At 28.8% G+C, this 25,965-nt stretch overlaps 1 protein-coding gene across 1 annotated transcript; it reads left to right on the top strand.

The window, feature by feature from the left end:
• On the top strand, positions 1-24,923 carry LOC114189705 (MDIS1-interacting receptor like kinase 2-like). The gene is given in 9 exon segments (XM_028078358.1): positions 1-952; positions 1,075-2,988; positions 3,117-3,394; positions 14,204-14,205; positions 22,522-22,635; positions 22,678-23,651; positions 23,871-24,378; positions 24,380-24,401; positions 24,568-24,923. Coding segments are annotated over 9 exon segments (5,043 nt in total). The 5' UTR covers positions 1-6; the 3' UTR covers positions 24,853-24,923.
• Positions 24,924-25,965: the final 1,042 nt, after the last annotated feature.

Here is a 25,965-nt window from a genome sequence, read left to right as displayed (position 1 = left end):
TTTACTATGCCTTTCATATTTCCAAAGCTTCTGTCCATGAAGCTCCAACCCTTTTGGCTGCTTCTTCTAATGTGCTTTTCTGCATTTCCTCATTCTCATGCTTCTAATTCTTCTCGGGTTGCTTCAGAAGCAAATGCTCTCCTGAAGTGGAAAGTGAGTCTTGACAACCAGAGTCAAGCTTCTCTCTCTTCATGGAGTGGCAACAGTTCTTGCAATTGGCTCGGAATTGAATGTGATCACTCCAAATATGTGTCCAAAATAAATCTTCCAGGTATTGGATTAAGAGGTACGCTTGAAAATCTCAACTTCACGATGTTTACAAATATTCACACTCTAAATGTAAGTAACAACAACTTGAATGGAAGCATTCCTGCTCAAATTGGAGTTCTATCCAATCTAGTTGTTCTTGATTTGTCTGCTAATAAACTATCTGGGATTATTCCTTCTGAAATAACACAGTTGATTGGCCTTCATGATTTGAACATGAGTTTTAATACTTTTAGTGGGTCCCTTCCCCAAGAAATAGGGAGATTGAGGGAGCTGAGAATGCTTCATGTTCCTTGGTGCAATCTCACAGGGACAATCCCAATCTCTATAAAAAAGTTGAACAATTTGTTTCATCTAGATGTGGGAGGCAACAACCTTTTTGGTATTCCTCAGGGAATTTGGCATTCAACCCTAAAGCACTTGTCACTTGCCGTTAATAATTTCCATGGTTCCATTCCTAAAGAAATTGTAAATTTGAGGAATGTGGAGATTCTATATCTTTTTGGGAGTGGTCTTTCTGGCACCATACCCCAAGAAATTGGGATGTTGGGGAAAATTATAGAGCTCGACTTGAGCGGTTGTAATCTTAGTGGACCTATACCTATTTCAATTGGAGCTTTGACCAATATGTTACGTCTCGGCTTGCACAACAACCAACTTTCTGGTAACATTCCTAGTGAACTTGGTAAGTTCATCAACCTGGAGATTTATATCTTTAAAGTAATAATCTTTCACGCTCTATTCATTGTGAAATTAGAAATTTGAACAATTTAATTAATCTTAATGTAGATAATCTTTACCTTGTAGGAAATTTGCATTCCCCTATAACAATCGAGTTGTCAAACAACAACCTCTCAGGACCAATCCCGACTTCTATAGGTAACATGGTCAATTTGGAATTCCTTTTACTTGATCGAAACAAACTCTCTGGATCCATTCCTTCCACTATTGCAAATTTGTCAAAGCTTCGTTATTTATCTTTATTTCAAAATTATCTCAATGGTAAGATTCCAATAGAAATGAATAGGCTTATTGCTTTGGAAAGTTTGCAACTAGCTAATAATAATTTTGTTGGTCATTTACCTCATAACATTTGTGTTGGTGGAAAATTGGCAAAATTTTCCGCTAGCAATAACTATTTCACTGGCCATATACCAAAGAGTTTGAAGAATTGTTCTAGCCTTATACGAGTCAGACTTCAGGAAAATCAACTAACTGGAAATATAACAGATGCTTTTGATGTACTTCCGAACTTGGATTACATCGAATTGAGTGAAAACAATTTTTATGGTCATCTTTCACCAAATTGGGGGAAGTTCCGTAGTCTCACAAGCCTCAAGATCTCAAACAATAATTTATCAGGTGTTTTCCCACCAGAGCTAGGTGGGGCAACAAAATTACAAGAACTTCAATTATCCTCAAATCATCTTACAGGAAACATTCCACAAGATTTATGTAATTTGGTCTTGTTGTTTCGTCTATCGCTCAACAACAATGATCTTTCAGGAAATATTCCCAAAAGAATTGCATCGATGAAGAATCTTCAGTTTTTCAGTATTGGATCTAATAATTTGTCTGGCTTAATTCCAAACCAACTTGGAAATTTAGTCAAATTATGGAACATGAATTTTAGCCAGAATAAATTTGAGGGGAATATTCCCTTGGAGCTTGGCAAATTAATATCTCTTACAACTCTTGATCTCAGTGGAAATTTCTTGAGCGGAAGATTAACACATATGCTTGGGGGATTAAACAAATTAGAAACATTGAATCTCTCTCACAATAGTCTTTCAGGTGATCTTTCTTGCTTTGATGATATGATGAGCTTGACTTCTATTGATGTATCGTCCAATGAGTTTGAGGGTCCACTTCCAAACATTCCAGTCTTTCGCAATGCTACAATGGAAGCATTAAGAAATAATAAAGGCTTGTGTGGCAATGTTAGCGGCTTAAAGCCTTGCCTAACACTAAGTGGGAAATCACATCATCATGTGACAAAAAAAGTTATAACAATGGTTCTACCCCTTACTTTGGGCACTCTAATGCTGGCATTGTTTGTTTTTGGAGTCTTGTATTATTTATGCAAAACTTCAGTGAAAATGGAAGAGCGAGCTACCAATTTACAAACTCTAAATACATTTGCAATATGGAGTTATGATGGCAAAATGGTATTCGAGAATATTGTTGAAGCTACTGAAAATTTTGACGATAAGCATCTCATTGGAGTTGGAGGGCAAGGACGAGTTTACAAAGCAATGTTACCCACAGGTCAAGTTGTTGCTGTAAAGAAAATGCATTCAGTTCCAAATGGAGAAATACTCAATATGAAAGCTTTCACAAGTGAGATCCAAGCTCTGACAGAAATTCGCCATCGTAACATTGTAAAGTTATATGGTTTTTGTTCACATTCACAATGGTCATTTATGGTGTGTGAATTCTTGGAGAAGGGCAATGTCCAGAATATTTTGAAGGATGATGAACAAGCAATTGCATTTGATTGGAGTAAGAGAGTGAATGTCGTCAAAGGTGTAGCAAATGCTTTATTCTACATGCACCATGATTGCTCACCTCCAATTATTCATCGTGATATATCAAGTAAGAATGTTCTCTTGGATTTGGAATATGTGGCACATGTCTCAGATTTCGGAACAGCAAAGTTTCTTAATCCCAATTCATCCAATTGGACCTCATTTGTAGGAACCTTTGGATATGCTGCTCCAGGTCAATTTTCTTTCCTTCTACTAGTCAAGAATCTCATAATTTTTCAGTTTCTCTTTGTTGGTCATAATTATCTATACTTATCTTTGTCACTACAATCCATTTTTTTCATATATTTTAGTTTGTTACAGAACTTGCTTACACAATGGAGGTGAATGAGAAATGTGATGTGTATAGTTTTGGAGTGTTGGCATGGGAAATACTTCTTGGAAAGCACCCTAGTGATTTTATATCATCTTCATCCACTGGTGTGGCCTTAACACTTGATCACTTGACATTGATGGATAATTTGGACGAGCGTCTCCCTCCTCCAACAAAACGTTTAGTCAAAGAGGTGACATCAATTGCAAAGATAACAATTGCTTGCTTGGCTGAAAGTCCACAGTCTCGTCCTACTATGAAGGAGGTTGTCAATGAACTTGTAGTGTAAAGCTCATCCTTCACTCAACATTGCAACTTACATATATAGCTAAAGATTGGACTTTATAAAGAGGGTTGGGTTTTATTTGCTATTTTCTATTTTGTGTTGTATTTTTTATGTCGTAATTTGTGTTATTTTTAACTTGTACCTGCAAGATACTATGAGATATAATGATAGTTAAATATCGTTAATAATATATATTTTTTATGTCCAAACAACTTATTTGTATATGATAGCAACACTCATATATAACTTAGGAACAAAGGATTATTTATATACTTCAATGGGTTTATATTCCAAGATGACACAATTGATGATGCAATTGGGTGTACAACATCATTGGAAAATATTGATATGGGATTCTTCAAGTTTGAAAAAAGTGTACAATGCAATATATATATATATATATATATATATATATATATATATATTATATTGAATCTATGTTTTATTATTTTTATAAAAGAAATAAAAAGATGTCCAATTTAATTCTCATCATAACATCTAGTGCTCTTTTTATCCTTTGGTAACGAGTTATATATATTAATTATTAAAATAATATTTTACTATTTTAAAGACAAGAAAGAATTATTTTTTGTAGACTAATATAGGAAGAGAAAATAATGAAACAAATAAGATTACAAATAATAAATTTGTGTTTATCTTTATTCTTATTAAAAAAACAGAAACAGATGAAAGAGATGAGTGTAATGTGATAAAAGAAATAAGAAACTCAAAGGACAATAAATAAGAAAACAAAAAATAGTTTAATAATTTCTTTTTATTATTATATTGAATTTTATTTTATTATTTTTATAAAAGAAATAAAAGATGTCTTCCGATGCTCCTTCTATCCTCTGGTTACGGGTTACTTACCTTCTCATTTCTTTACAAATTATATTCTAAATTTAATTTCAAGTAATTTTCACTACAATAAGAAAATTCTCTATTAATAACCGGTTTTAGTAACAAAAATGAATAATCACAATAAATATCAATTTATAAAATAAAAAATTATTAATTATTAAAATAAACACTATTATGAATATCAAATTATAATTAATAAACGACTTAATTAACTAAAATTAACAAAAATTAAGATATAATGGAACACTAAAACTAAACGAAGACTAAATTAAATAACCAAAAATTACACCATACCTCTTTTACCGAGTAGGCAACTAAGACACAATCACCAATTCTCATTTTAGACAACACTAAACTTTGCAATCTGAGTAATAAGATAATTTAGTAGTTAGATGAAAGGGAAGAAATAAAATTAGTATGATAAATTTAGAAAATAGGGCGAGAGAGATTGCAAGTTGAATTTTTCCATTAAAAAAAAAGTTCAATTTTTCCATTAAAAGAAAAACTAACGTCAATAAAAAAATCATAATGAAGCAGCATCTCGCCACTGACGCTAGCAAACAACTTACGGAAAAAATTGGACTCTTTCATCAGTTTCACGTTGCTCTGAAGGTAACCTTCCTTCTTCCTTTCTCTGACTCTTCGTTTGACCTAATTGTGGTGGCGAGTGAATGTAGGGACATGCAATGAAGATCAAGGGAAGTTTGAGTGCTGCTCAGAAATTTACTGTTGTAGAGTGAAAAAAATGGTGTAGGGAGATCGTGCTATACATGCTAAATATTTAATTTATTTTTTTCATTTTTTTTCGGTCTAACACTTACATCAATAAAAAAAATACTTTTTAACAGAAGTTTAGTCCACAAAAACATTTAATGTATTTAATTAATATTATTAATTTGATATTTAGAACATGTGTGGGATGATGAACAGCCAAAAAATTTATATTCACTTTAAAACTATAAAATTATTTTTCATTTATGTTTTCTACGTGCTAACAATCCAACTAACACTGTTGAACCGAATTTGGGAGTGCGGATTTATTTTTTGAATGTGTTCCATTTCACTGATTTGAAGGGATAAACTAGGGTTGATTTGAGGGATTAAAAAATTATTTCATCCACGATAAAAGTAGAGATTAACGAGTATTAGTAGTCGGTTTACTATATTGCCCTTGCGTTTGTTTGTTTCCAAGTAGTGCTTCCTTTGCCAATATTCTTCCTCTGCCAAGATTCCTGAAAGATTCCTGAGCAGATTCTTCCTCCATTGACGAAGCTCAATTTAAAATGCTACAAGCACTGGTGGTTGTTTGGTTGTTTGTGAACCAGAAGCTTGTTTGTGAATGTGAAGGTCATCCGTGAGAGGTGAGTTATGGTGTGTGATTGTTGAGTGCGGAGGGGAAAGAAGATGAGGTTGTTTGGGGTGTGGTGGTGGTCGTGAGAGGTGTTGCGGTGGTGTCGTGAGTGGTGTTGGAGGTGTTGCAGGGGTTGTGTTTGCGGACGGCTTTGGGATGGCACCGGTGTAGATGGATGACACCGATGTTGTGTTTTTGAGAGAGAGGGATGGCACCGGTTACGTAACCGGTGCCTTGTTTTCACAGGAGCGACACTGGTGTCATGGTTATAACTCTTTTTTTTTTTTACTTTTTTTAAATTTTTTAAACTTCTTTTTTAACTTCTTTTTAAACTTTTTTTAAACTTTATATAAATTTTGTTTAAAATTTTGATTGTTTAACTTTCTTTTAAAATTTAATTGTATAATTTTTTTACATTCATAAAAAATTAATTTTTTTATTTTAAAATTTTATACAATTTGAATATTTTTTAATTCGTATTAATTAGTTATAATTATTTTTATAACATCAAATTACAAAATCATTCTCTTTTTCCATCAAGGGTATTTCGGTAACTTTCTAATTCTATCTATTTTTAAATTTATTTTATCTATCACATCAATCAAATCATTTTATTAACTTTCATAAAACTTATCTCCAAATCCACTCACTTTACCCTCTAAATCCACTCACAAAAAACACAAAAATTCATCCACCAAAATCTACACAAATTCATCTTCACACTCTCCCTCATATCCAACCCCCCAAAGGAACACACCCTTAAAGAGGATGGATTAATCCATCCATCCCCCAAATAAGCACTCGTATATCCCTTTAAATCATTGAAAGTGAACGAGGTGGATGACCAAAATCCGCGCTCTCAAATCTAATCCAATAGTGCAATTCCTTCATGCGAACACTGCGTAAAGTCCGTTTAGCCAATTCTATAATTTTTAATTTAGTATTGTTGTAGACTTAGTTTGGTCAACTCTAATAGTGTTTCATTTTAATCCACACTATTTTTTGACAGTTGATGACCAATCATTAGTATAATGTGGTTAGAAAAGGTTTCTACGCCGATTCCGAACTCATTGTAGACACAGTTAACATAAAAAGTAGAGCTGTTACAATGGGTTGGAATCTGCGAGTTAATCTAGTTTATCATAGGTTCAGATCGAGTTGAGTTGAAACTTTTTTACAAATTTTAATACAGGTTGATTTTTGACTTGGTTCACCTAGAACCTGATTCACCCGGGTTGAACCCGTGGTGAGCCAGATTGGCTCACTAACCCGCAAATAAAAGGTCACACAAGTGTTTTATGTTAAGTTGGACTTTGCATTTGGGTCAGGCTAAGTCGTTTTTTTTAGCAATACATAGATAATTTTATATTTTTGTGATTTTGCTTTTTATTTAGATTGTATTAAAGTTTATTTAGATTTTAATTAGAATTATAATTTAGTTTTGACTGAAAAAAAATAAAAAAACATTGTATTTTTTTAATTAAGTGAGCCCGTGAGCCAACCCGTTTAACCCACCAATCCATGATGGGTCAGACCGGGTTCAAACTTTTTTGGTTCGTTAACAAGGTTGTTGGGTTAAATTAGCTCACTAAATGATCAATCGTTAATGGATCGAATCGGATTAGACTAAATTACTTGATTTGACAGCTCTAATAAAAAGTTTTTAAAGCCTCTAACGATTCTGAATCTACTATAAAAAATTTATATGCTAGACACATTCTAGATCCGTCACAAAATTTCGTAATAATATGTTTCTATGCCATGTGAACAACTCATCTAAAAGCAACAATCAATTACAACTACGGTTTCGAAAACACAAGAATATTTTTTTTCATTGAAAAGTGTGCTCGTACTCAAGTTGACGAAGAAATTATTGTACATATTGTTGCAAGAGTGAATAAAAATGTAATATTGGGTTTGACAAAGTTTTCCAAGTATATTTTACTTGTAATTTTGATTTTTTTTTTCATGAAGTATTTCTTTCAAAAGACGGAAGTAATTATGTAAATGTGTTGTATTGATCTATCCATTCATTACCTAAAGTTAGTTGAATCAAAGAATAACAAAATTTTTAGGACATATTCTTACACAAAAGCACATGAGCAAAAGAGTATGCTTCAACATCACAGTTCATATTTTAAAGTCGTTGACTATTATCGAATTAACAACGTTTAAAACACGCTTGACAAAATATGTAATACAAAATATGTTCTTCAAATTTCATTAAGATGCGATGTTATCCCATTTTTAAACTATTTAATCAACTCATCTTTATTTCATTGTCAAATGTCCAAAATATTTTGAAGAATGATGAACAAGCCAATTGCATATTTGATTGGAACATGAGAGTGAATGTCGTTAAAGGTGCAGCAAATGTTTTATTCTACATGCATTAGGATGAACTCATATCTAAAAGCAACATTAGCTATAATTTACACACTCTCTTATGTCGAGGTATATTCATTTTGTATGTAGGATAAGAAATTAGTGGATGGTCCATTAACGATGATAGACTCTAATTTGGTTCTGATACCATATTAGAAGTAAGTTTTTAAGTTTAATTCAATTCTACAAAATCAGCTTGTAAGGTAAGGATTGCACCCTCTTATATATTGTGAATTGACCTTATTTCTAGTCAATTTGAAACTTCCAACATTCCAAAATAACAAAATTGATTATGCAACTGTGAACAACATCGTTGGAAATGATTGAAACGGGATTCTTCAGGTTTGAGAATTGTACTTTGCAAAGTTATTTGGATTTTAGGCACAAAGAAAACATCGGAAAACACAAGGGATAGTTGATGAAGAAGGTATTGTTCTATGACACATTGTTTCAAGAGTGAACAAAAAAAAGTAATATTATGTTTGACAAAGTTTTCCTGTTATATATATTTTTAAAATTTTTAAAATGTGATATTAAATATAATCTTTTAATTTATTTTATTATAAATATTTTATTTAAACTTTTATAGGGAGTTTTAAGACATAATTATTGCGTCAGAATGTTTTATATGATACCGTAAATAATTTATATTATCAACAAATCTATATTATTTGTTGAAGTAATACAAAATTATTATATGACTGATTTTTATATGACAGTCTAAATAATTTGCGTTATGAATAAATATATATTATTTATTAAAATAATATTATTTTAAGAAATAAAAGTAATAGTAAAATATACTTTTCTAAAAAAAATAAATGTGTACAAGAGTGAATATGTTTTTTTTTCTAATAATATTATTTTAAGAAATAATAGTAAAAGTAAAATATATTTTTTAAAATAAAATAAATGAGTAAAAAAAGTAAATTATCCTCGACACGAAAAAAAATGAGTAAAAAGATAAATTAACAACTAAAAAATTAATATTTAAAACATTTATCAATAAAATAAATATAAATAATAAAATAATTTTTTAGTATCTTCTTTCTTCCTTATTTCTCCCCTAAAACAGAAACACAACACCACCCCTCTCTCTCTCTTAGCTTATCTGCAACCCAACTTCTCCCAATCTCTCTTCTCTGTTTGCTGCCATCTCACAGTCTCAATATTTTATGTTCAGATTTTGGAAGAACCAACCCAACAGGACCCTCAGCAGCCTCATCCCACGACTCCCATTATCCTAGGTAGGTTTCATCTTTAAATTGGGTTCAATTCCAGCTAGAATTCACTAGCTAACCTTTGAATTATGGGTTTGATCGTGTTATTCTTCATTCTCCCTGTCTTGATGATGGATCCTCTTAGGTTAAACTGAAAGTTCTGCTCCCTTGTTATTCACTTGACTCCACCAAACTAATTCTTGGCAAAAAGGTAAGGGAAGCTAACCTCTTACTCTAATTTCGTAAAGGATTCGTTGATTAGGGTTAGAATTGCATGATTTGTGTGTTGTTTGATGAATCTGAACACTTGTGTGTGATGAATTGTGAGTGTGGCATGAATTGTGTGGTTTGCATGTGAAAATAGTTTAACATTCTGATGATTTCGCCCAGGCGAGCAACTCTCGCCTGAGCGAAAATACCAGAAGCTCACCCCTGATGTTGCGCGAGGTCTCGCCTAGGCGAGCTGGTTTCGCCTGAGCGAGAGTCAATCTCGTCTAGGCGAGACAGCTTAGCTTGAGCGAGAATTCGCTCAGATTTTGGGGTACTCTCTGTTTGGAGGCTCGCCCAAGCGAGAGTGACTCGCTTAAGCGAAACAACTCTCTAGCTTAGGCGAGATCTTCTAGCTTGAGCGAGATTCACTGCAGAGTTTAAGTTCCTTCCCTGTTTTGACTAAATGATGTTGCGTTCACTGAATTGGTGTGATTATGGCTTATTTGGTATGTGATTTTATGCATGATAGTCAGTGTGATGATAATTGAGTGAAATTTGTATGTACGAGAATGTGTTGGAGTTAGGATTTCAAGGGAAATTCTAAGGAAAGTGGTTTTAAAAAATGTAAGGACATGAGGACTCATATTGGTGGCATCCTGACTCTCCTAATAACCATTAAGACTCATATAGAGTATAATGGATTATGTCGGGAGGAGTAGCAGGAGGTTCTAGTCTATGGACCCGATCTGTCATAGACGTGAAGGAGACTTACCTTGGGAGTGGTTGGTTGGGTGAATACCCCTTGTGCCTAAAACTCTGCAGAGTTTGGAAACCGTCATAAGTGCAAGCCACCGAGAGCTCCAATGTCACTTACATAATTCGGATATTGAGTCTAGAACGATGATGTTGTGTCATGATTGTGGTGATTTGGATGATTCTGATAATTGTGTGATCGACCCTGATTGATGTTTAACTATTAAATTGCATGATTTCTTCTTATTTAAGTTAGCTTACCCTTCTTGCATATGTTTGTTCTGTGTGTACTTCTATTCTTGCAATGATCGTCTTTACTGAATGGCGTGAGCAGTTAAAGGAGCAGGTGAGGATACACCCCTCCTAGACAGAAGTTGAGTGGTGTTTGGACGCTTCCAGCGGTAGTTGCCACCTTTAGTTCTGCTTAGATGTTTTTGGGTGTTTTGTAACTCCTTTTCTTAGTATAGGCTGTATGTATAGACAATATATGTATAGTTATTTTGAGGATGACTGTATTGTTACCTTATACTGACTTATTACTATCATCTGCTTTTAAATTATCACAATTTAATATTTTGTTTTATAGCATAAAAATTATTAAAACGGAATGTTACATTCTTCTTATATTATAATAGATATATAACTCGTAAATTCATATTTAGTTTTATTATTACTATGGATCAAATATTTTTTTAATGAAAACAAAATAATATTTATGAAGAAGACTCAAAACCTAACATCTAACATGTAGAACAAAAAAGTGAAATGGCTTTTGTGGACGAAGGATTCAGCCCCTGCAACACAAAGAGTAAACGAAACTAACTTTGTAGTCACTTACAATTTTTTAAATATTTAGTTAAATTTTAACTATGTTTTAGGATTGATTATTTTCAATTGACTTTCTTTTAAAAAATCATTTTATTGAATATTTTACATTTTTATTGCTTATATGTTTTAACATGAAAAATCCAATAATTATTTAATTCAGTTTTAATATTTTCTAAATTTAAAAATTTATAATCAAATTTTAATTAAAATTTTTTGTTATAATTATTAAAAATTAATATTTTTTAACTGAATTGTTTTCATCAACTGGAATAACGTTATCACAAACTGAACAATAAAAAAATTATGTTCTGGAAGCCTAATATTTATAAGGAAGCTTGTTGGTAAAATTTAGCAATCAATTACCATATTTTTATTCTATTTAAGATACAAAGTACTTAACTTGATCAATAGACGTAGATAAGTTCTCAGTTTTAATAACAATTGAGTTATCCCTTTAATACTTCTCAAAATTATAGTTATTGCGTATTTAGTTAATACGGGATTGAATCAAATCGCTCTAAAACTGAGTTACACTTTATAGGACTCGGAGTCAAGGCATTGTTTACGAAAACAGTGACAATATAAAGTAATATTCATGTCACTCCAATTAACTAAGAAAAATATACCAACAGATATTCAATTAAAAAGTATAAAAAAGTTAAATATTCAATAAAATAAAAACTTTCAATAAAAATTTAATTAATAATACTCACATTTATTACAAACTTAAAATTTAATTAAATCGGAGGGAAAGTGAAAGACTAAAGAAATGTATAAATATATTAAGTGTACAAAGATGAAATGTATTTGCATTTTGATTCACTCCGTAACATACTCTAGCCATGATTTACTACAATAATATTATTTGTGACTTTTTTTAGTGGACTAAAACATTTGGTATTAATGAGTTGTGAAAAAGTTTATAAAAGAGATCATGACACTTTCCATCTAAAATTTTAAAAGACAATAAATTTTACGAATATTTCTATTTATATCCTAATTTTTATATTATTTTTATTTGATACAGGACTTCCATCTCAACTTAAGTTGTTAACATTTTTAGCTGTTTCAAGTTAGAGTTAGGTTATCTGACATACAAATCGTCTATATGAATTGCACTTTATCATGAGTGTAGTATTATATTATTTGTATTTGTGGATATCTGTTACATGTGAAAAAATAAAAATAAAATAAAATTTATGTTCTATTAAGCTAAATTTAATTAAAATAATATTTTATTAAATTATATTTAATTAAAATAATATCTGGCAGGTAAGCAGACAGTTACGAGTAAATTTTTTTGTTATAAATAAATATTATCCGTATCCAATTCGACTCATTATCATTTCTACATTTAACGGTTCCTCAGCGGCCTCCAACCTTGGTGGCGTCCAACGTCAACAAGACAATGAAATCCCTAACTTTGTTCCGTCTTGTGGTACTAAAGTTTTGCCCTGTGTAAGCAAAGTAGGTAGCCATTGTCTAAATGACACTCAACAACAATACAAGAGCGCCTTTGCTGCACTAGAAATTTTAGGATTCCTTTATGAGCTTTAATTGATCAATTTGCCTCTTTTTGAATTATTCCTTAATAAATATGACTTATAAGATTACAATTTAACATTTTCTTAGCTTAAAACAGCACCAATTTGATCAATTTAACGTCTCTTCTAGAAATTCCCATTCACAACCAAAACAACACAAAATAAGCATTTTAAGTACATGAGTTCAGCTGTTAACCTATACGAAAATGAGTTGAGTTTTTAACAAATATTTTGTTCACAAGGTTGACAAAATTAGTAAATAGAGTATTTTTTTATTTTTTTATGGAAATTACAAATAAATTAATAAAATTTTAAGATTTTTTTTTTACCAAAAATAATTATTTGTCAAAGTTTCTCAAACAAAACTTTGTATAATTTTCCTAACCTATAATATCAATTTGTCGGTCTAATATACTTAAATATGATATATTTCTAGTTATTTCTAACTAAAGATAGTATCAATCGTTTTAAGAAATCAGATAACCAAAGAGATATATTACGTTAACAGACCAATCGTAGAATTTAACAGCCAATTTGTAAACAAATTTAATTCATCCTCCAACCAGCCAAATCATTTCATTCAACAATTTCAACCGGTTGAAAACATATTTATACTACTATTAGTAGAGATGACAAATAAACTTGTTTCCGTAAGTATTACTACCGGAATTTGTTCCTGTTTTGATGGAGAATTCTCACATTAACTGTATGGGTATTGGTATGGGGATATACATATCCGCCCCGTTTTCATCCCCATACCTGTCAAAATATCTGTCCCCGCCATATTCTCCTTTCTGTTTAAATTATTAAAATATCCATAGTTAATTAAGTAAACTTATATATATATATATATATATATATATATATATATATATATATTAATACACACTTTCTATTTTTTACTTTTCTAATTGTTTGGTTTGTCGTAAAATTCATTCGCATCTCCAATATATTTTTGATCTTATCATAGTTTTTATGCAATTATGTTCAAATGATATATGTCAATTAAATATTTTTTATGTCTCACATTTTTATATTTCTAATTTTTTAATATTTTTTATGTATAATTTTCTTTCACACGAGAACGTTTAACACTCTCAATTTAAGTGTTCAATAGCATACACCTCTAATTTACTAGGTAATATAAAAACTTATCTTATTTACTCTATTATTATTAATATTTGTTTCATTTCAAGAACTATTTTGTTTCGCTAAAAAAAATTTAGTTATTTCTCAACCATTGACTATGTTGATATATTCTCAAATCTGTAAAATATTTTTCATTTTATCATTCCCTTAATTATATAATTGTTTTCCTTAGTGCGATTTCATTAAATGGTCTCTCAAATTGTTTCTAAGACACACATTTGATATTTTTTTAATATTTTTATAATATAAAATACTATTTTGGTATATTTATATAATTATTTTTTATTTTTTAACTCATTATCATACTGTAATTTTGTCATTGTAATTGTCTAAATAATTTTTATTTAGTATAATATAAAAATTTAATGTAATTGTCAGGAATTTCTTTTTATCACCATCCAAAATATATTGAAGTTCAAAATATACAATATCTATATTAAAATTTTATTATTATTAGTTTAATATTTGTTCTTAGCGTTTTTTGATCAAGTGATGTATTGAACTTTTATTAGTGTATGAAAAAGAGATTCATTATAATTGTATAAATAAACTTTATTTATTATAATATAAAATTTTAATGTAATTGTCATGAATTTTTTTTATCACCATCTAACATATATTGAGGTTCAAAAGATATAATATCTATGTTAAAATTTTATTATTATTAGTTTAATATTTGTTCTTTGTGTTATTTTAATAAATTTCATTAGTGTATAAAAAAAGATTCATTAGAATATAAAAAATTAAAGTAAACAGACATTTAAATATATTTTAATTTGAATATTTATTTTTCTTTTATATTTGTTTAGAAAATTTAAAATTTTATCAACTGGAATTCATTAATGTTTGCAAATTTAATAGATATTTTGGTTCTCATGAAATTTTATTTTGTATTCTAATTTGACTTGTATACACTTATAATATAAATTCTTTCTAAATATTTGATATCGAAAAAACAACACTTCTCTTATTATTGAATATTTGATAATATTAGGTTTCCCCTTTATCGTAATTTTTTATTATTTTATAAAAATTAATTAATTAATATTGAAACAGTAAGAAAGTGGGTATGAATATGAGTATGAGTATGTTGGGAATAATCCAAGGGTGAGTCAAAGTTTCACATTCCCACATTGGATAGAATAGACAAAATTAAACATTATATAAATAATAATGACCCATAACACCATTGTCTTAAAATTTTAAATTAAGAGTGGTGTCAAAGGCCATGTAAGACGACAAATTATAATTTCTTAATGATTATGACCAAATCATATGAAAAAAATATATAAACTCATTAGTATCGTGACTGATAACTTAGGACTCTAGAATGCTCTTATTTCATAATTCAAAACTCTCACATCTCCAGCCCATATTCCCATATTGAATAGAATAGACAAAGTTAAACACTATATAAAGAATAATGATTCATAACACTATTGTCTTAAGATTTTGGGTTAAAAGTGGTATCAAATGCCTTATATGTTTAAGACCAATGTCACATTTATTACATATATTAGATATTAAGAAAAGAAGATACCACCAAAATTACTACATTATCCATTTTCTTTTATTGACACTTGTCATGAAAAATAGTTTTTTCATCATTTTAAAACTCTGCTACAAAAAGATCCAGGTTCAAATTCTACAAAAATCAAATTGTTTTTATTTTTTTCATTTATTTATGATTTGAACTATAATATTAATTATAATAATATTATTATTTGTAATATTTTTATAAGTATTGATATTATTATTATAAATATTATTTGTAGTGATAATAGTAAAACTATAGTCAATATTAATATTATAATAATAATAATATTATTATTATTATATGTTACTATTATATATTATTATTATTATTATTATTATTATTATTAACATTAGTAGTAAAGTTATTATTGTTATTAGAAATATTAATATGTAATATATTAATTTTATTACTATATAATATTGATATGAGAAAAGAAATACTAAAAATATTATTATTATTATTATTGTTATTATTACTTTTATTATTATTTGTATTATTATTACTATTATTAATAATAATTGTTATTATTATTATTATTAATAAGAATTATAATAAAAACTATAATTATTATATTATTATTATAATTGTTGAAAGGGGGAGCTTGCTCAACTCCAACGAAGATGATTTTGATGATGTCCAAAGCTATGCATCTTGTGCATCATTAGTTTAGGCTTAGTCTTGATTTTCTATCTTTTGCATTAGGTGTTGTAGATCTAGAATTACATGTAAAACAAGCTTGCATTGAATTGTATCAACTATCAAACTCTTGAATATGACCAAAAGCAGAACTCATAAATAGATTAGCTACTTATCTAATAGATTAGCTGAGAGCACCGCACTGATGTAGTGAAAATACACTCACAATAATCTATTAGGTAAATTCCTAATCTATTAATAACTACAGCAGAACTCTGTATAAAACCAGTTTCTGAAATCAGTTTTGATACAGAGAGAGAAATAACTGAATCATTGAGAAACGAACTGAAAGACTTATTTTCTGAGATCAAGATTTACAGAGTTCTTGTGCTTTATTGGGAGATCATTCAATTGGACATTCAAGAAGATTGATGGGGGATTCAACCTTGATGGGTCAAGCTTGGATCTAGGATCAAGTAATAAATCTGCACATCCACTAGGTGTATTCGTTCCTTGTTTCTTTTTTATTGTATTTTTGTTTACAAATTGATTCATTGTGTAAAGTGAAGGTCTAGGTGCAATTGTGTGGATGCATTGCATCTAGGGGGAGTTCTTGATTTGTAGATCAAGCTCCTTAGTCTTTAGGATCTTGAATTATATAGATGTTCTTGTAATTCTTGTAACTCTATTAATTGAGTGGAATCCTCCTAAGTGGGTTACTTAGGAGAAGACTGAATGTATATTCATTTTGAATCGAACCAGTATAAAAATTGTTGTGTTCTTTGCTTCTCTCATCTTTTATGCCTTTCTCAATTACTTTTATAAGTCCATTAACACGGAACTGTAAAACTAGTTATTTGGGGTATAAAGATTAAAGAAACATTCAAAATTCATTTAAAATCAGTAAAAGATTCAATAACAAATTCACCCCCTCTCTTGGTTGGGTTATATTAGACAGATATGTTTTAACAATAATTACTATCATATCTAATTTAAAAAATTGGTATTTCAAAAATATTATTTATTCATTACCATAATAATAATAATAATAATAATTATTATTATTATTAATATTATTTTATTATCCATAGTTATTATTATTATTATTATTATTATAAATATAATTTTTATTATTATTATCATATACTATAATTATTTTAATTTATATTATTATTATTATTATTAACAATTATAACTATAATTATTATTCTTTTTTTCAACTCTAACTATAATTATAATAATTATTATTAACTATAATTGTTACTGTCATTATTATCAACTATAATTAATGATCATTATTGCTATTAATTGTAAATATTATTATCATTATTATTAACTATAATTATTTCTATTATTGTATTACTATTATTATTATTTTTATTACTATTACTATTATTATTATTAATAAGAACTATAATTAATATAATTTGTGTTACTATTATTATTATTAGATACATATTTTACTTTTATTTACTATGTATGAATCATGCTTCAACTACTGACCATTTTTATTTGTTTTGTTGTTCATTTATCTTTACTTTTGAACAATTAGTTCTATTCAAGAAAATAGGTACTAAAATTAGTAAAATAATAAAACTGAAAAATAATTTTTATTATTAAATAGTGTGTTCACTTTTTTTTATGTAGCTATATGTATAATATTAAGAATAATAAATGACAATTTATGATGGGTATACTACATAGATTGGTTGAATAAGAAAACAGTAAATTACTAATTCGTAAGATTGCATATGAACTAATATTTAATACATTTGATCAAGATTTGGGTTAATGAGCTATATGTGATGGAGTCAATGGTAGTTGTCTATAAATATACAAACTATTTTAGTAGGTGTCTATAAATATACATTTGTTAAAAAACTGAAATATATATTTACTACATACATGATGTAGAAAAAAATTAGTAAATGAAAGTATCGTACATTTACATCCTTAACCATTTCTTTAATTGGGAGGCCAAATAAAGATTGATGTCTAAGACCCGTATACAGCTGCTACTTAAGATGCAGTTGGAAGATTATACTATGGTTGATTCGCAGGACGCTCTTTAATGAATAAAGAACATATATGAATATTTGGTTATTAAGTAAGTTGTCATCGTTCCCACTGCGATAGAGAAATTTTCCTGGACTTGCCCAGAATATCTTGGTTGATTACTTTTCCACCATAATGAATTGAAAAAGGATAGGAAAAAAAAATGAAACAATAAAAAAACATGAAAAGCGAATAATCATAAATTGGACAATTGGATATTGAATAAAGATTTAATAGAGATAATCATAAATGAAAAGGAACAATGGAAAATACCTTTTTTGTTTTGTCCAATAAAGATAAATAGCATCAACAAAGTGAGTGTGAAAGCAAAGCCAATAAGCAAGGTAAGACAACTTCATGAATCGAACAGTAATGAAATGATGTTGTTGCAGAGAAAAACAAACGGTAGAATAACAGTTACATGTTAAATTATTTTAAAAAGACGAAAGAATAACCATTAATAAATAAAGATGAAGAGAAGAAGCAGAGACATCCGATTTTATAAAAATCTTGTAAAAGTAATGGTCAATTTTTAAAAATTTAATAAATTATTATATTTAAAGGGTAAAATGGGTATTTTGAAATGTGGACACAAAAAGGGAAATCCTCTTTATATATTGTTATAGATATTTAAATTTAAAATATGATGATTAAGAGGATAAAATTGAAAATACAAAAAAGAAAACCAAATATGTTTATCTCTTTATATATAGTTGTATTATTATTATTATTATTATTATTATTATTATTATTATTATTATTGTTGTTGTTGTTGTTGTTGTTGTTGTTGTTATTATTATTATTATTATTATTGTTATTATTATTTTTTTATCACTATTCGATATTATTATAGTTGTATTATTATTATTATTGTTGTTGTTATTATTATTATTATTATTATTATTATTATTTTTATCACTACGCGATATTGTTATAGTTGTATTATTATTGTGTTTATTAGTGAAAACACAGGCATTGTCACATTTATGTATTTGCATTTTTTAATTTTTATATAAATTTGAGTTAAGATTAATAAAAAATATATAATTAATTTTTAAAATAATTGTCAATCGTTAAAATTAGAACAATAAAATACGTGTATAAAAGAAATTTTTAAGATAACTATTAAAGATAAAAGGGGTAACAGTATAGACAACTCAAATACAATCTTGAAATACGTACGAAACATCAAATAAACCTAACAAAATTTGATTAAAAGGAATAAATTCACATATTTCAAAAGATGAATGACTAAATTGGTCCAAAGTTTCAAAATTGACTAATTCTAAACTTCACTAAAAGTTAAGAGGCCAAAAACATATTTAACAGAAGATAAAAGTGGTTTTTAGAATAACAGTTAAAATTAAATTATTTATAAAATAATTAATTTTTAATAATAAGGGTAAAACTAGAATATAGATTTGTGGACACAAAAGAGAATATATATATATATATATATATATATATATATTGTTATAGATTATTATTATAGTTAGACACATATTTTACTTTTATTTATTACGGGATCATATCTCAATTACTTGCACTTTTTATTTGTTTTGTTGTTTATTTCATCTCTATACATGTGTAATTATTAGAATAAAAAAATAGTTACTAAAGTTAGTAAAATGATAAAACTGACAAATAATTTTTATTATGAATAATTATTTAAATTTAACAAATAACAATTAAGAGGATAAAATTGTAAAAACAAAAAAGGACACAAAAAATGTGTATCTCTTTATATATTTAGTTGTTGTATTATTATTATTATTATTATCACTACGAGATATTATTATTATGGTACTATTATTATTATTATTATTATTATAGTTAGACATACATCTTAATTTTATTTACTACGGGATCATAATTGAATTACTTATCCTTTTTATTTGTTTTGTCATTAATGTTTATCTTTATATATAATTATATATTATTATTGTTAAGCCTTATTATTAGCATTGACATTAATATTTATAACATAAACATTATTATTATTATTATTATTAGTTTGTTATTATTGGTATATTATTATTTTAATTATTTCACTATATTATTATTTTAATATACAAAAAAAAAATACAACCCGTGTGTACGCACGAGTCAATCTACTAGTATATATAAAAATCACAATCTCTCAATGACTATAACCAAAACATATGAAAATATATAAACTCATCAGAGTATATACCCGTTACTCGGTGGAGATGGAGATGAAACAAAAATTTGATATAAGTTGGATTTGAGTATGGGGATGAGGATGATTTTTTCGATAGAGATGTGTATGAGATAGCGAAACCCGTTCCCATCCCGCATCATTGTCATCTCTAACTATTAGATTGGTGAACATAATCAATGAGTCTTAATAAGTATTTTTTTTTACGCTACAAAACTCAAAATAGATTATACCAACACAAAATGTACCCATTGAAATCAATTGAGCCAAATTTACTAACCCTTGAAATAAACTTTCCATCAAAATCTCAATTTCATATATCATTGGTTTAATTAGTCGAATGGTATTCAATTTCGTTCATGTGTCAGTTTCGTGTCAATTGAGTCCAAACTTTTAAAAATATGCCTCAATTAAGTCTTTTTCATAAAAAAATTATTAATGTCGTTGACTGACCGTATTGATATTTAAAATGACTTACAAAATTTAAATATTGATATTTATATTAAAATTGAGTGGTAAAAGTTATAAATAAATATCAACATCATAGTGTGATTTTAAATTTTAAATTTTAAAAGTCAAATAATTTGATCTGAAAAAAATGTCTACATCATAGGACGATATTTCTCCATATTTCTCCACATAGAAAAATTATGTTCATATGTTATCTTGTTCATAATGAATAAATTGTGATGGATACATCGAAGAAAGAAAATTTGTGGGACATAATAATAATATACGATGTATTATTTTGAAATTTAAATTTCAAAAAACAAATTATTCTATTTTAAGATACATATATAATGTATGATAGAAAATGCGAAAATAGAACGTTGATATATGATAATTATTGTTTTATTTAAAAAAGTTTATAAACTTTTTTATCCATTTAAATACTACTTTTATTAAAAGTTCAAGTCTTACAAAACACACATTATCACTTTTTCTTTTACTTTTCATTTATTTATGATAAAAATACCAAACCAAAGTGTTGGTTTGTGAGAACTATTGGTTTATTTAAAGTTAACACATTAATAAAACCGCTACTTTTAGTTTTTTTTTTATCAGTAAAATCAAATTAAATTAACCAAACCCATATACACAATATAAATAAAAGAAAATAAAAAATTAGAATTTTATTGTTTCCTATTCCATACCAAGTCTACTCTGTACAAATCTAACATTTTCAAATAACACGAAAGGTTAAAAACATTTTATGTACATACATACAAAACAATACTAGATCCTACCACAAATACATAAGAAAACGGATTGAACATAAAAAATCTCAATTCACTTTTCATCCAATACCACTGCTTTTAGTTACCATTCCTAAAAAACAGAGACCGCGTGAAGCTTGGCGGGTGCAAAATAAATGAATGTGTTCTTACATTTTAAATTTTAAAAGTCAAATAATTTGACTTGAAAAAAATGTCTACATCATAGCACGATATTTCTCCACGTAGAAAAATTATGTTCATATGTTATCCTTGTTCATAATGAATAAATTGTGATGGATACATCGAAGAAAGAAAATTTGTGTGTAACATAATAATAGTATACGATGTATTATTTTGAAATTGAAATTTCAAAAAACAAATTATTTTATTTTCTATAATGTATGATAGAAAATGCGAAATAGAATTTTGATATATGATGATAGTTATTGTTCTATTTAAAAAACACACATTATCACTGTTTCTTTTACTTTTCATTTATTTATGATAAAAATGCCAAACCAGAGTGTTGGTTTGTGAGAATTGTTGATTTATTTAAAGTTAACAGATTAAAAAAACCGCTACTTTTAGTTACCATTCCTAAAAATTGAAAAGAAAAGTATAACTGGAGGGAAAATATCATAATTTGTGGAACACGTGAACATACTTTAAATTTATTGACTTAGGTTATCTACTATAAGTAGTGGCACTCTACATGAACAACATGCAAGCTTTATCCTACCCTGCACTTCAATATTGTATAAACACTTCACTATGCTTCTCATATTTACAACGCTTATGTTCATGAAGCTCCAACCCTTTTGGCTGCTTCTTCTAATGTGCCTTTCTGCATTTCCTCATTGTGATGCTGTTCATTCTTCTCCAATTGCTTCAGAAGCAAAGGCTTTGTTGAAGTGGAAAGCTAGCCTTGACAACAAGACTCAAGTTTCTCTCTCTTCATGGATTGGCAACACTTCTTGCAATTGGCTCGGAATTGAATGTGATCACTCCAATTATGTCTCCAAAATCAATCTTCCAGGTATTGGATTAAGAGGTATGCTTCAAAATCTCAACTTCTCCATGTTTACAAACATTCACACTCTAAATGTAAGCAATAACTTCTTGAATGGAAGTATTCCTCCTCAAATTGGAGTTCTATCCAATCTAGTTGTTCTTGATTTGTCTACCAATCAACTCTCTGGACCAATCCCTACTTCCATAGGTAACATGCTCAATTTGGAATCCATTTTTTTTGCTGAAAACAACCTCTCTGGATCCATTCCTTCCACTATTGGTAATTTGTCGAAGCTTCGTGAATTATTTTTATTAAAAAATCATTTCAGTGGCAAGATTCCCATAGAAATGAACAGGCTTACTGCTTTGGAAAATTTTCACTTAGCTGATAATAAATTTGTTGGCCAATTGCCTCACAATGTTTGCATTGGTGGAAAGTTGACACGTTTTACTGCTAGCAATAACAATTTTACTGGCCATATTCCAGAGAGTTTGAGGGCTTGTTCTAGTCTTATTAGAGTCAGACTTCAGCAAAATCAACTAACTGGAAACATAACAAATTCTTTTGATGTGCTTCCAAATTTGAATTACATCGAATTGAGTGAAAACAATTTTTATGGTCATCTTTCACCAAATTGGGGAGAGTTTCGTAGTCTCACAAGCCTCAAGATCTCTAACAATAATTTATCAGGTGGTATCCCACCAGAGCTAGGCAGGGCAACCAATTTACAAGAACTTCAGTTATCCTCAAATCATCTTACAGGAAATATCCCACAAGATTTGTGTAATTTGGTCCTGTTGTTTGATCTATCTCTCAACAACAATAATCTTTCAGGAAATATTCCCACACAAATTGCATCAATGAAGAATCTTAAAATTATTAGGCTTGGATCTAATAATTTGTCTGGCTCAATTCCAAACCAACTTGGAAATTTGCTCAGATTAGGTGACATGAATTTGAGCCAAAATAAATTCGAGGGAAATATTCCTCTAGAGCTGAGCAAATTGACATCCCTTTCAACTCTTGATCTCAGTGAAAATTTGTTGAGTGGAAGATTAACACATATGCTTGGAGCATTGGAAAGATTAGAAACATTGAATCTCTCTCGCAATAGTCTTTCAGGAAATGTTTCTACTATCTTTGGTGATATGATGAGCTTGACTACTATTGATATATCTTACAATGAGTTTGAGGGTCCTCTTCCCAATATTCCAGTCTTCCGCAATTCTACAATTGAAACATTAAGAAATAATAAAGGCTTGTGTGGCAATGTTAGTGGCTTGTAGCCTTGCCTAACATTAGGTGGGGAATCACAGAGTCATATGACAAACGAAGTCATAACAGTGGTTTTACCCCTTACTTTGGGCATTCTAATAGTGACATTGTTTGTTTTTGGAGTCTTGTATTACCTATGTAAAACTTCAGTGAAAATTGAAGAGCATGTTACCAATTTACAAACTCCAAACACATTTGCAATATGGAGTTTTGATGGAAAAATGATATTTGAGAATATTATTGAAGCCACTGAAAATTTTGACGACAAGCATCTCATTGGAGTTGGGGGGCAAGGACGAGTTTACAAAGCAATGTTACCAACAGGTCAGGTTGTTGCTGTGAAGAAACTGTATCCCGTTGTAAACTGAGAAATGCTTAATGCCAAAGCTTTCACAAGGGAGATTCAAGCTCTGACAGAAATTCGACATCGTAAAATTGTAAAGTTATATGGGTTTTGTTCACATTCACGATGGTCCTTTATGGTGTATGAATTCTTGGAGAAGGACAATGTCCAAAATATTTTGAAGGATGACGAACAAGCAATTGCATTTGATTGGAATAAGAGAGTGAATGTTATTAAAGATGTAGCAAATGCTTTATTCTACATGCACTATGATTGCTCACCACCAATTATTCATCGTGATATATCAAGTAAAAATGTCCTTTTGGATTTGGAATATGTGGCACATGTCTCAGATTTTGGAACGGCCAAGTTTCTTAATCCCAATTCATCGAATTGGACCTCATTTGTTGGAACCTTTGGATATGCTGCTCCAGGTCAATTTTCTTTCCTTCTAATAGTCCAGAATCTCATAGTTTTTCAGTTTCTCTTTGTTGGTCATAATTATCTATACTTGTCTTTGTCACTACAATCCATTTTTTGCATATATGATATCACCTATAGTTTGTTACAGAACTTGCATACACAATGGAGGTGAATGAGAAATGTGACGTGTATAGTTTTGGAGTGTTGGCATGGGAAATACTTCTTGGAAAGCACCCTGGTGATTTTATATCTTCTTTATTGCTATCATCTTCATTCATTGGTGTTGCCTCAACACTTGATGATATGACATTGATGGTTAAGTTGGACCAGCGTCTCCCTCATCCAACAAAGCGTTTATTTAAAGAGGTGGCATCAGTTGCTAATATAGGACTGGCTTGCATGCTTGAAAGTCCACGAACTCGCCCTACTATGAAGGAGGTTGTCAAGGAGCTTGTAGTGTAAAACTCATCTTCAATGGATGGACTCAACATCTATACTAACGTGTGAAGGTAAAGATTGAAGTTATTAAACAGGGTTGGGTTTTACTTGCTCTTTTCTATTTTGTACTTTTTTTTTTCCGTTGTTGTAATTTGTGTTATTTTAAACTTGTATCCACTTCCAACATCTTCGAAGATATAATCACAATTAAATATTGTTTTTGATATGCTTATTTGGTATCCAAACAATTCAAATATATCTAATAGCAATTATAATTGAGGATCACGAAAGGCCCAAACCAAGGTTCTAGAAAAGGCTTAAGTTTCATTTGGGCCAGGCCCAAACGAAAGCGGAAGTAAAAGATGACCGCCCAAACTGCAGAAAGATCCACAATGGAGAGGGATGAAAGCGGAATCAGAAATGAGAGTCGCATGAAGCTAATCAAGGTCAAGAAGATAATTTCAGATTCATGCTTTAGAGGTAGGAAACTATACGCAGGAGAACCAAGTTGTCACCAGAGTGACACAAGGGCTGACAATTCACTATCACTTATAACAACGACATCAACTTCCTTGTAGCGGAGGGAACTAAGGTTAGCTACTCATTCTTTCAAATTATATATAATATATAAATTATGTTCCCGAGACAAAACTTTCCTTTTATTCGAAAAATTTTGAATTTTCAAATTATAATCAATGAAAAGGGTACAATTCTGACTAAAATTTACAATTTTTATTTATTTATGTAGTCACTTTTCTTAAAATTAAAAAAATATAAGGTTTGGAAATGCAAATATTATTCAAATAAATTTCTTTATTGAAGGATAGTTATTAAATTTTAATATTTCATTGATTAAATATTATATATATATATATATATATATATATATATATATATATATATATATATATATATATATATATATAAAGTTGCTAAATATGATACATTTGTCACGAAGTCTTAAACCTTATATTACGGGTCATCTTGAAGGACCTGGTAAGTCAATCTTTCACTGAGTAAGACTGCGAGTTTTTTTGTAATTACCTTAGATATTTTTGTAATCCTTTAATTTAGATTTCTTTTCCTTTTAGCTTCCTAAATTAAAATTTATCTTTTAATTTCAAAATTAAAAAAAAT

Source organism: Vigna unguiculata, chromosome 7, assembly GCF_004118075.2.
Source record: "Vigna unguiculata cultivar IT97K-499-35 chromosome 7, ASM411807v1, whole genome shotgun sequence".
In the NCBI taxonomy this organism is placed as follows: Eukaryota; Viridiplantae; Streptophyta; class Magnoliopsida; order Fabales; family Fabaceae; genus Vigna; species Vigna unguiculata.
Note: the sequence above shows the minus strand (reverse complement) of the source record. Positions and strands in the feature narration are given on the sequence as shown.